Genomic DNA, 11,613 nt, shown 5'->3' with positions numbered 1-11,613 from the left:
CGCAACGGTATCATGGGGCGCGATCCATTCAACCAAAATTTCCGGAAATTTCGGTCCAAAACTCAATGGATCGTTTCGGTCCAACCGGAAAAGTTACGAAAAAACTGGTCCACCTTTTGAGGTGGTCCTTTTTTCCCGGTCGGACCGGTCTAAATTTTGGTTGAATGGATCGCGCCCATGTAAACGCGAAACGACCACCCGTTTCGGTATGAAATCGGTCTGTCGGTAGACTGGAACGGGTAGCGCATGCGTAATGTTTGCGATTTTGAATCACATGTGTATTTTATCAACATGAAGTGTACCTAAAATAACAAGATATGAAATGACCTAGTCATCATGTAAACGCGATACGAAATCAAAAAGTCATCCCGGTATGAAACTGGCACCGGTGCGAGTTTTCTCATGTAAACACCCCTAAGGTATTTGCTTTATTATGAATCCTCCCTAATCCGAATCAGCGTCGACCGCATCAGCTATCATATGGATCACGATGGATTCGCGGTTCGGTAAGTTGTGTTCCTTTTAAATAGCGTTTTCTCTTGAAGTTATAAGAAAACTAGACCAATATTTTTAGCCATGAAACAGTAAAGCAGCTCGATAGACCACGATGCGTATTGGTCCGTATGAGTTCTATAAGTTGTAAAAGTGGTGGGGAGCCATTCTACTTATTTCGTTCGGGTTAACGGAGGTCCCCCTGCGTCTAATTTACTTATCTTTACTTTACGCTTTACTTGAAAACCATAAAGATTTTTTTGCCTTTCCACTCACCAGCGTAAATAGAAATAAAACATTGCAGGTAACAGTATCAAGAAGAAATTTACCGCCCCTTATTTTGTCCGAGATTTAATCCGGGCCCCCAAACACAGATTCACGAAAATTCATGATGCAAATACGCGGCCTGCCAAGGGGTATAATCTGATGTCGCTTTGTCGCTCAGGCCCGTTTCAAACGTCGTGCTACTGCCGTGCCGAACTCAATTGATCGAATTAAATTCGACTTTAGCACGGCAGTAGGGTGACGTTTGAAACCAAGTCGTGCTACCGTGTAGGCCTTGCCGTGCTACACGGCAGTAGCTCGACTTGGTTTCAAACGTCGTGCTATCGCCGTGTCGAACTCAATTTATAAATTATAAATACATCAGAATACATTTAAAAGTTTGCTAAACCGTTTCTTTATTTGTGTGTTTTGTTTTTGGCAACAGCCGTTCTATTCCACTGCATAGAATTCGACGTCTGAAACCAAGTCGTGCTAGTGTCTTGCTGCAGTCGATCTACACTCGAGCCAGCTTAGCACGGCAGTAGCACGAAGTTTGAAACAGGCCTCATTTTCCAACCCACCTATCGCCTATTTGGCTAGAGACAAACGCCGCTGTCGTTTTTTCGCTACAATGTAATTGTCGCTGTCGCTTTTTCGCTAGCTAGTACAAGTATTCGCTAAACAAGAATGCTGTGCGATTTTTTTTTTCATGTTTTCCTATTTTACATTTAACAAAAAGCGTCAGAAAAGCCGTGCAGACCCGAGAAAGTCACTGTATTCTTTGACCCCAACAACGAATCACGACACCAACGACCATGGCACACAAGCGTCACAAGAGCGTGACTACGTGTCGAGTGACAAAAGGCAATAAGACACTCACCGTGTTACTCACCGTATGACAAGAGTTGAGTAATGGTTTGTTTAATGATTTTGTCTTAATTCGTACAAGAATTAATAACGCCAACAGAAGATTTAGAGTCACGCTGGACTGGCCGGTGAATAACAAATTAAAAAGTTGTCGCTTTGTCGAAATTAAAAATCGTTTGTCGCTATCGCAAACTGTCGCCTTTTTTCTGTAAGTTTCTGTCGGCAGTCGGTGTTCTGGAACAAGATTGTCGCTACATTTTTTGCAATTTTGGAGCGATGTCGCTTGTCGCCAAAACCCCTTGGAAGGCCTCAAATATTCCAACGTGTTTCTCAGTTGTAAGAGCAGATAATTAAAGATCTTTCACCCTAAGTTAACGCACTTCTAACCAGTGAATGTAAGGATGGGATTGATGATATTGATCCCTTTTTCAGCAAATGAGAAACTATGATCGAATGCAGAACTATCCAAGAAGTATCAAAGAATTTAGTGGTCGTTAGTAATTGAAGACGCAATAATCATAAAATGCCAAGGTAAATATTGTAAATGCAAGCAAACCAGACTGAAATATCTGTCAAAACTTACTGAAATGTTAGTAAAATTTAAGACTTCTTTCGACCAATGTTGAAATTCAGTTGTTCAAGTGACCACTTGCGATAAATTTAATTTTTTCTATTCATGTTTGTTTTTGCTCGCGTGACTTTTGTACTGCACAAGTCACGCGAGACAAAGACTGGATGCCCGTCCCTCTGGATCTCTCTCCTCCGCAGAGGCCTCTTTGTGTCGAAGGGAGGCTGGCGAGAAAGCAAAAGAAAGCGCGGAGGCACGATCCCCGCGCGCTTTCTCTTTTTCGATTGTGTGGTTCCAGAAAATATCATTTATGCTATTGTGGCTACTGTCTCCCTTCAGGGAGTGTAGCCACTTTGTCATGGCGTTGTGCGTAAGTCCGTAAGTCCGTAAGTCGGTAATGTATCGGTCAAATCGAAGCTTCAACATGCCCCCCCGGGCAACCCCCGGGCATTTGACTTTTTTGAAAATTATTGTTCAAATTCCCCCCTACCCGGGCCAAAATGCCGTTCAAATGCCCCACACTGGGGTCCATTCAGATGATCAAATGCCCCCACCCCGGGGACATTTCACAGGCACAAAAATGACAGAAGGTCGGCCGAAACGCCTTCAGTTGTCGAACAAAATCTTTATAAATATAACAAAAACTGAGAAACACTGTTAGCGTATTTACTACGAACAAAAGTCTCGTGCAAAGCGGCCGAAATCGCTGCGACAAGGTCACTGAATGCTCAGCTTTTCTTCGTCATGCAACATACAATCATCGCTCACCTTATTAATTAACATATTTGCAGTAGGTCAAAGTAGTTGACCTGAGCTTTTTATTTTATTTTATTTTATGTTGTTGTATTGAATCGCTGGTATAGCTATTGTATTTCATTGTAAACACAACAATAAAATACATTTATACTTTCAAAGCCTGAATGCAATATTAAAAATTTTAAAATTTAAATACTTCAAATACACCACAAAGCTTGTTTAAGCCCTTTCCTCGTAACCAATTGGCTACAAAGGCACAATCTTTTCCACGAAAATCCTCTAACACCGCTTCCCCCATAGCTCGCCACGCCAAAGATTTTACATGAATTCGAGGGTGCAGTTCAAATTCCCCACCCTGTCAAATGCCCGGGGTATGTCCGTAAACTTACACAGGAAACCCACTATCTTTGTCCGGTTGAAATTGTGGCCGCGCTAGCTAAAAAGCTGTTCTTTTAAAAAGATGCTTTTGGAGATGCATTTCGATGGCTGAAGTTTTTTGCAGAGAAAATGTAAGCGATTTGGACCAACAGCTTTAAAATAAGAGAAAATCAAGGTGTAATAACACAGTTTGAGAATACGTAATTATTCTGAGTGGTCTAGTGGTAAGGAGAAGTCGCGTGGAGCCGATGGTGCTGGGTTCGATTCCTGCTACGAAACCTGTCTTTTTTCCTTTTTTTTCGCTGTTGGTAAATACATTCTTTTTTTACTGCAATATATTCTACAAAATTAAAACAGCAGCCACATACACTCACAGACTGCCTCTGCCCCACAGTTCTTTGATCGTACGAGCGCGTGGGTTAGGGGGTTCGAGCCTCAGGAAATGAATTTTTGTTTTCTTTTTTATTCACCCTTTTTTTCTTGGCTTTTTGTTTTTGTTTTTATTCCTTATTTTGAAACTTTTGTGGGCCCTGCGAGGTATTGCGAGATCCGTATTTAAATAGTTCGTAAATGTCCAACCCCCACAAGTTTCAAAATGACGGACTATCATGTGACTCGGTATCTGACTGAAGACACTCGTGTCGATTTGTGATGTTCAAACCAAACCATCCTTTTTTCTCGATTTTGGCATTCACTACACCTGTTCATTCCCCCCTCTACATTTTTCCCTTTTTTTTACTGCTATATATTCTACAAAACCAGACCAGTAGCCACATGCAGTCACAGACTGCCTTTTACTTTTATTGGGATACCCAGCGGGAGCCTCTGCGGAGGAGAGAGCCTTTGGATAGATTGTTAGATTACGTATTAGATACACTGTTTCATTGAGTGCTTTATATGTGGTGATTTGAAACGTTTACTTTCGTCGTTAACAGGAACGTAGGAGCCCGAGGAGGAGGAGAAAGGGGTCCGCAAGAAACAGTTTTATAAAGGGTGGCTCTCTCACGTTTGTTAATTCCCAGAGGCTCGATGGTTTAGGCTCTATAGAGTCTTTATACCAGGTCATACCATGCATGTAACTTCCGTTTATTATTTTACAGCAGTATTTGTATATTTGTGTTTTACCTGATAAACCTAATGAAGACTGGTATTGGCCAGTCGAAATATTGTATACCTCAACCTTTTTCACGTTGTTTGATAAGTCTTTGCAGTAGTCTTTTTTACTTTAATTCTATTCATAATTTAAATAGCACTGAAACATAAATGCACCTACACAAATAGAAGCGTAGTTAAAACACCGTGTCCGGGGCTTGCAAGCCACAAATCTTTGTTACGGGAACATGTCAAATAGGTTAAGGTTCAATACTTACACATTTTCACCTTTAATTGTCTTTCAGAAGAAAAGGTTGAGCAAGCTATCTTTGTCATCTCTGTTGGTGAAACTGTTGCGAAGTTTCTTCTCAACACCAATCGGGTTGTAAAAGCCATCCAGTTAGCCGAAGAATGCCTCATTGTCCTGAACAACACGGTACTGAGGGATAATACCAAAATCTTCTATTCGTTTTATCTGGGAATAGGTTCTATATTCTTCGAAGCTTATCCTTATATTTATGATTACACAAGAGCAATAGAATGGGGCGAAAAGCTTCTTGACGTCACGGCCCATGTATTTGGAGAATTTTGTGATGCGGTAGGCTCATTAGCCATGAGGCTGGCAGTTTTTCATAAACGGCAATCTAGATATGGGAAAGCAAAGGAACTGTTGGAGAGAGCACTGCTCATCAAGCAAGAGACTGGCAACAGAGACGATGAAGCAACGTGTTATGGACATCTCGGACTACTCTTTCAGCATCTTGGTCAATACCATAATTTCAAGAAATACGTCGAAAAGGCTCTTGAGATAAGACAAGAAATTAGTGACAAACAGGGAATAGCTACATGCTATGGAAACCTTGGGGTTATATTTAAAGAACTCGGACAGTATGACAAGGCCATAGAATATATTCACAAGTCACTTTTGATTAGAAAACAAACAGGAGACAGAAGAGGAGAAGCAACGGATTACGCGAACCTAGGAACCGTGTTTTCCGCAGCCGGTGAATATGCGACTGCCGGTATAAATTGTCTACAGAAAGCACTCGCAATTGCCAAGGACATTGGCCACAGAGAGGGAGAAGCTTTTTGTTATTTGGAATTAGCCAGCTTTTTCCTCCAGAGTGATCAGCATATCAAGGCTGTACAGTACCTTAAGAAATCGCTTTCCATTTTAACAGAAACCTGCTCGTCACGAGAAGATGAAAGCACGTGTTATCTAAACCTAGGAGCTGCTTACACTAGTCTTGGGGAATATGCCAAGGCTAAGGAGAATATTGAGAAAGCACTCGAAATAAGTAAAGAAGTTGGGGATGTCGAAGGACAGTATGCGTGCCATAACAACCTCGCATGGGTTATGATATATGAAGGAAAAACAGAGGAGAGTATTTCGAATCTCTTTTCGAGCATCCAACACTGCGAGGACTTACGCAGTTTTTTGGGGGACCATGACCCGCAGAAGGTGTCTTTTTTAGACAAACACTTCCATCCTTACCAAACTCTCAGTGAGTTGTTTTGTAAGAGAGGAGATTATATTAAAGCATTGTACGTTTTAGAACTTGGACGAGCCAGGGCTTTAACAGAGTTAATGTCAACTCAGTATTTTGCTGGAAAGCAAATTACATTAGATCCACAATCATGGATGGGCATTGAGGGGATCATCAAGAAAGGAAGTAACTTTACTTGTCTATACATATCATATTTCGTGCTGGATATTTATTTGTGGATTTTGAATCAGAAACAGTCAGTGCATTTCCGACATATGAAGAAAAATGAAACTGTTTCGACTATCGGACCGGTGGGAAATTTGAACGTCTTTCTAAGAAACCCACCCTTTAGAGGGTGTCAGAAGCTTCCTCAAGGACATTGCGAGGATCGATCAATGTTCCCTTTGGTCGCTCGCTGCTCGTCATTTCAAGCTCAGGAAGATATAGTTGCAGCTCTCCGCCTTGTTGAATTGGATGAAGACGATCAAGAACAAGAACCGACACCAACTCTTGAGCTACTTTACAAGATTTTCATCGCTCCAGTAGCTGACGTGCTTGACGAGCCTGAAATTCTCATTGTTCCTGATCGTTCCTTGTACAAAATTCCATTTGCAGCGTTAAAGGATGAAAATGGGAGTTATCTTTCAGAGACTTTTAGGATCCGCGTTGTTCCATCTCTGACGACTCTTAATCTCATTCAGGAGAGACCAGCAACCCAGTGTAATGATAGGAGTGTGTTGATAGTGGGCGATCCTGACGTTAGCTATGTGAGGCCTAGGTTATCTCAACTGTCTTTTGCAGGAAAGGAAGCGAAAATGATCGCCGAATGGTTGGGTGTTCAGCCTTTGTTAGGGTGTCAAGCAACAAAGCAGGCGGTACTTCAAGCGATGCATTCAACAAGTTTGATACATTTTGCTGCACATGGTGATGCCGAAAGAGGAGAAATTGTTCTTGCTCCAGTGCGACCTGTCAACAGGACTTTGCAGCAAGACGATTTCGTGTTAACAACGGTTGACGTTTCCGAAGTTAAACTTACGGCGAAACTAGTTGTCTTAAGCTGTTGTCACAGCGCACATGGACACATTAGAGCTGAGGGAGTGGTTGGAATTGCTCGAGCGTTTCTAGGATCCGGTGCAGGCTCAGTGTTGGTGGCGTTGTGGGCAATAGAAGACGAAGCAACAGAGCAGTTTATGGGACGTTTCTACGAGCACCTTGTGCGCAGTGAAAGTGCAAGTGAATCTCTTCACCAGGCTATGAAGTGGATGCGAGAGAACGGCTTCGCTGAAGTGAGGCAGTGGGCGCCATTTATGCTGATTGGAGACAACGTGACATTTCATTTCAGAAAGTAAAGGTTAGTTTTTTGACGCAGAAATATGAAAAACATATTCGTGTGCATAGTTTGTCAGTTGAGATTCTTTGTTTCACCACCTTCAACAACAGCCTGGTTTCCAGGGTTTTCCTTCAGAAAATTGGGAGAGGTGGCCCCTCTCAATTTCCAGAGAGAAAAATTGCGAACGAGCTTGCTTCAACAAGCAATCTCTATTTGTTTGAATGCAGTATTCGCACAAGTAAGTCACACGAATAATGGTTACTCGTCAGTATTTCCTAGTTTCTAAAATCCTGTCAATGTGACCACTCAATGGCCGGAAACATGACGAAATTTTCAGATGTGAAAATTTCTGAGATTTTTGTTTACGTTTGGGCAAAGCAATGTGGTCGAATAGCAAGTTGACCAAACGGTGTTGTCATGAGGCGTGGTTTCACAGTCAGATTACGGGCTTAGATTAAATGTAAGGCGTCTCTCTTTTATAAAGCACCTCCTGAAGGAGGATCAAGAAGTTATCCCTGCATTAAGATCTCGCTTGCAAATAACCCACCCAGCCCTGGAAAGGTTGGCCACACCACCGGGGTCTACGTCCCCTAGTCTTTTCGAACAGTGGTGTGGGTTCTTTTACGTGCCACAAGAGCCAGATACGTGAAAGTGCTGTGGGACGGGACATACGGTTTTTCGTCCTTATTCGAGAAGACTAGAAACATGCAGAAAGTCTAACCGTCTGTAGATGTTATTACATGGGAGCACTTTCTTCTCTGAGTGTTTCAAAGAAATCCCGCTACCTCCCGCTCAGCAGACCAGCGCTCTCCCAACTGAACTAACCAGGCAGCGATTCTGTAAATTCATGAGAGTAAAAGACACACCCAAGAAATGAAAATGACCTGATTACAGTGGAACCCTGGTCTACGGACTGTCGCTTAATACGGACACCTGTATACAAAGGACAGTTTCGTTTGTTCTGACAAAAAAAGGTCATAAATTTTCTCTAAAATTAACCCGCTTAATACGGACACTATAGCATGTCCCGTCGGGTGTCCGTATCAACGGGGTTCCACTCGTATTAAAGGCAGAGCGTTTAGTCTCTTACAAAATATATCCCGCCTGTACCATACGTATGCAAACATCACCATTTCGCGACAAGAGAGCTCTTGTGATTTGGTCCTCATTTGATCATGTATGAAGCAGAAAAGTACGTTTTCTGAGAACCTTCATTGCTCCATTTCTTGTTCTCAGTCTAAGTAATGGCAACGGATTAAAACTAAACTATAAATTTGACAAACCCCGAGGTAAAGGTGTATAGTAGTGCACCTTCAATGCAATGATTTACTTAGAAATCTCCGAGACCTGGAAATATGTTTTGGATGCTTTGACTAGTACGATATTTACAAGGGTGAGTTCTGCAAGTAATGATTAGCTAGTAAATGCCTGTCTGACGTGTTTGACAGGGGGATTACTTGTTTTACTCGGAGTTCAAAGGGTCAATAAAATAAATGGTGTACCTTATTGTTACTGAAAAATGTTAGTCAGATGTGCTTCATAAATCAGATAAATATAAACGATTTAACAGGCCATTTTTTTGTTTTTTCGTTCCTTGTAGGAGTAACTCGATTGAAGGTAGACAAAGGAAAAATGGACTCGGCTCTAGGAAAATTGTAAATACAGTATTCCCCTGGAAACTCAAACTTCTGTGTTTTGTGGAATTGCCGAAGTTTGTTTGACATTGTCCAAGGGTATTTACCTGTTAATTTAAGTAGTTAAATAGTCTTCAAGCAAAAAAAAGAGTGATAGAAATAGTCAAAAGTCAAATGTAATTTACATGTACAAAAACGCACGACGTGGGTGTTAATAACCGACTTGTTGACAGCCCAGGCTTGCTGTGTATATGAGCGGAATATTTTAGGTTTTTCTTAGCTTTTCCAGTTTAATTGCTTATGTCCTAAAGAAGAAATAATCATGGTTTTGAATTGTAACATGTTAATTCACTATTCAGTTTTTCAGTTTAAAATAGACTTGTCATCTTGAAACGTTTCAGAACTGTGTTTTCGCCGGATCGATTTCAACTTTTTTTTCCAGTCGTAAATTTCCCATTTATGACTTTTTCTGCCCCTCCCACTTTCCAAGGGAAAAGGGCTGGGGACGAGGTTAAGCTTTTTCATCTGTGTACATGTTAGAATCCTTTCACAGGTTAAACTAGTATCCGAACTATAACGGCGGATAAGTCAAGTTTTGCTGGGGTTCTAACCTGGTAAGCTAGGACGAACACTGGTTTAAGATGAGAAAGCATTTTAGCTACAGCATTTAAACACTCCTGTAAAACTCACTATTCTAGTGTTTCTCTTATATAAAATCCAGAATAATTCACCATATAATTGGTGTAAGTCCTTTGGAGTTAGACTGTTTATCTTGATATATTTTTTCTGTTTTAATAACCTTAGAGTTTTGCTGACCAGCTTTATTGCAATTTCTCTAACAGTTCTTGTTGAGGTTAGCCCAACCGTGTGCAATATGTAATGAAGCAGTTTTCCTCAGCTCTGGCTCTCTTTTTTTGGAGAAGGAAGTAATATGGTCACATCAGGGTAATGGGCTCCTGGCGGTCATATTGCTTTTATCGAGAGTGCCTGGCTTTAAATTGGTGTGATGATACCTTACGATGCAACAGTAAAATGTATCGCCTTACCGTTTACATTCTTTAGAAAACAGAAAAAAGCTGGCCATTTGAATTCTTGGGGGACAGAAGTACAGTGAAAAACTTGATACATGTGGAGCGTTGTTGTTTTGCTTACCAAGACTGTTCATGAGTTTTGTCGTTCCCTTTCCCGCCGTAGTTTCGTAAGGTCCCTCAGTATTAGCTTACGAATACAGCCACCCATTTCATACAAGCCTGCCCCTTTCACTGTTAAAGTGCTCGAGAACTATAGATGGGCGTTAACCAGAGAACAGAGAGGGCGTGGATCATTGAATTTTCTACCTCGCTTTTTGGAATTTAATTCGATTCGGCTGATGTGAAGTACGGCGCCTTGACCGGGCTTTTAAGGAGTGTGCTAAACTTTTCTTGAGCTTTAAGTAGGGATGCCATTAGGTCGAATAATTGTGAACTTCCAACGCTGTCTGAAAGCCTGTTGGCAATGAATGGATGAGTGAATGAATGAATCTATCAATGAATAGACGATAAAAAGCGATACTTCGATTATCACCTGGGTAATGTAGGTCGCATAGAAAACTGTTTGCTGGGACTTTCATGGTACTGACCATGAAGGTAGAAAAAGGCTACTAGAATTTTTTTTTTTCCTGATAGTTTGACATTTCAGTTGCCTGTTATCTACAGTCGCGTTTAAGATAAGATTGGCACTATTCTGGACTATTACATTTAAAATATTTCAGTTCACACTTGTTATTGGGCTGCCCGTGAGGGCATAGCCTGCGGACACAGACGCATTTCCGGTTGTCGCTTCCCTCCACGCGTTACTTTTCGGGTGGAGAGATCAGCGACGACCGGAAATACGTCTGTGTCCGCAGGCTAGTGAGGGCAATACCCATTCAAGAAATACCTTCCTTCTATGTCGAAAAAAGACAAATGGCAGACGGAGCTCACTGAAGGCCTTCCGTGTCCCATTCCCGCTTCAATGGCGCCGGTTTTTTTGCGGGGAGGGAACGGGTCCTGGTCGTTAAGCGTTAAAAATAATTCCAATCGTTTCTTGTTTCAAAAAGCTAACTTGCTTATTCATAACGGTAGAAGTTACTCTACAGCCCCGGCTTAAAAACGCGCTGTCAGCAGACCAATGAACCCCAGTTGTGGGAGTCTTGTTACTGCTTTGCTGCTTTCATAAAATATATTTAAATGACCTCCAAGGTATAGGTAACACTTAACAAAAGAAGCACGCGGGTTGACTTTACAGTTGGGAATATATATATATTTTTACTAATATTTCGGAAGGCACGGCTTTTCTTCTTCAGGGTCTTATGTACGAGGATGAAATAAACGCCCCCTTTTCAGAGGAGGAAAGGTAATAAGCCCCACCCTCCCCTCCTCTCTATCCTTGTTCTTGACAAACAATGTCTCCACGCTCCGCCACCCTTTACATTCAGGGCGGAAAAACGTAATTGGCATGCGTGAACTTTTTTTGCCCAAATCCCCTGGCCGGGTTTGAAAAAATGGCGGGATTTCAAATATTTTATTTGTTAAAAATAAAATGTTTGCACTCATAACCTGGAAAGAACAGGCAATTTGTCTTCAAAAGTTGCAAGCTGTGGTTATAACCTTGTCGTTACTTAATTTTCTCGAAGAGTACCTAATAGTAAAACGGACTTTAATGGAAATGGGCATGCGTAAGTCCGATTTTTTTCAAGATGCATTCACAAAATGTGTTCATATAAGG

General features: G+C 41.5%; 1 protein-coding gene across 1 annotated transcript; it reads left to right on the top strand.

Moving 5' to 3' along the window:
- The first annotated feature begins 341 nt into the window (after positions 1–341).
- On the top strand, positions 342–9,442 carry LOC140938685 (tetratricopeptide repeat protein 28-like). Its single transcript, XM_073388186.1, has 3 exons — positions 342–506; positions 4,723–7,255; positions 8,835–9,442. The coding sequence occupies exons 1-2, from the start codon at positions 491–493 to the stop codon at positions 7,251–7,253; spliced, it is 2,547 nt and encodes an 848-aa protein (XP_073244287.1). The 5' UTR covers positions 342–490; the 3' UTR covers positions 7,254–7,255; positions 8,835–9,442.
- Positions 9,443–11,613: the final 2,171 nt, after the last annotated feature.

Source organism: Porites lutea, chromosome 5 (genome assembly GCF_958299795.1).
Source record: "Porites lutea chromosome 5, jaPorLute2.1, whole genome shotgun sequence".
Lineage (NCBI taxonomy): Eukaryota > Metazoa > Cnidaria > Anthozoa > Scleractinia > Poritidae > Porites > Porites lutea.
Note: the sequence above shows the minus strand (reverse complement) of the source record. Positions and strands in the feature narration are given on the sequence as shown.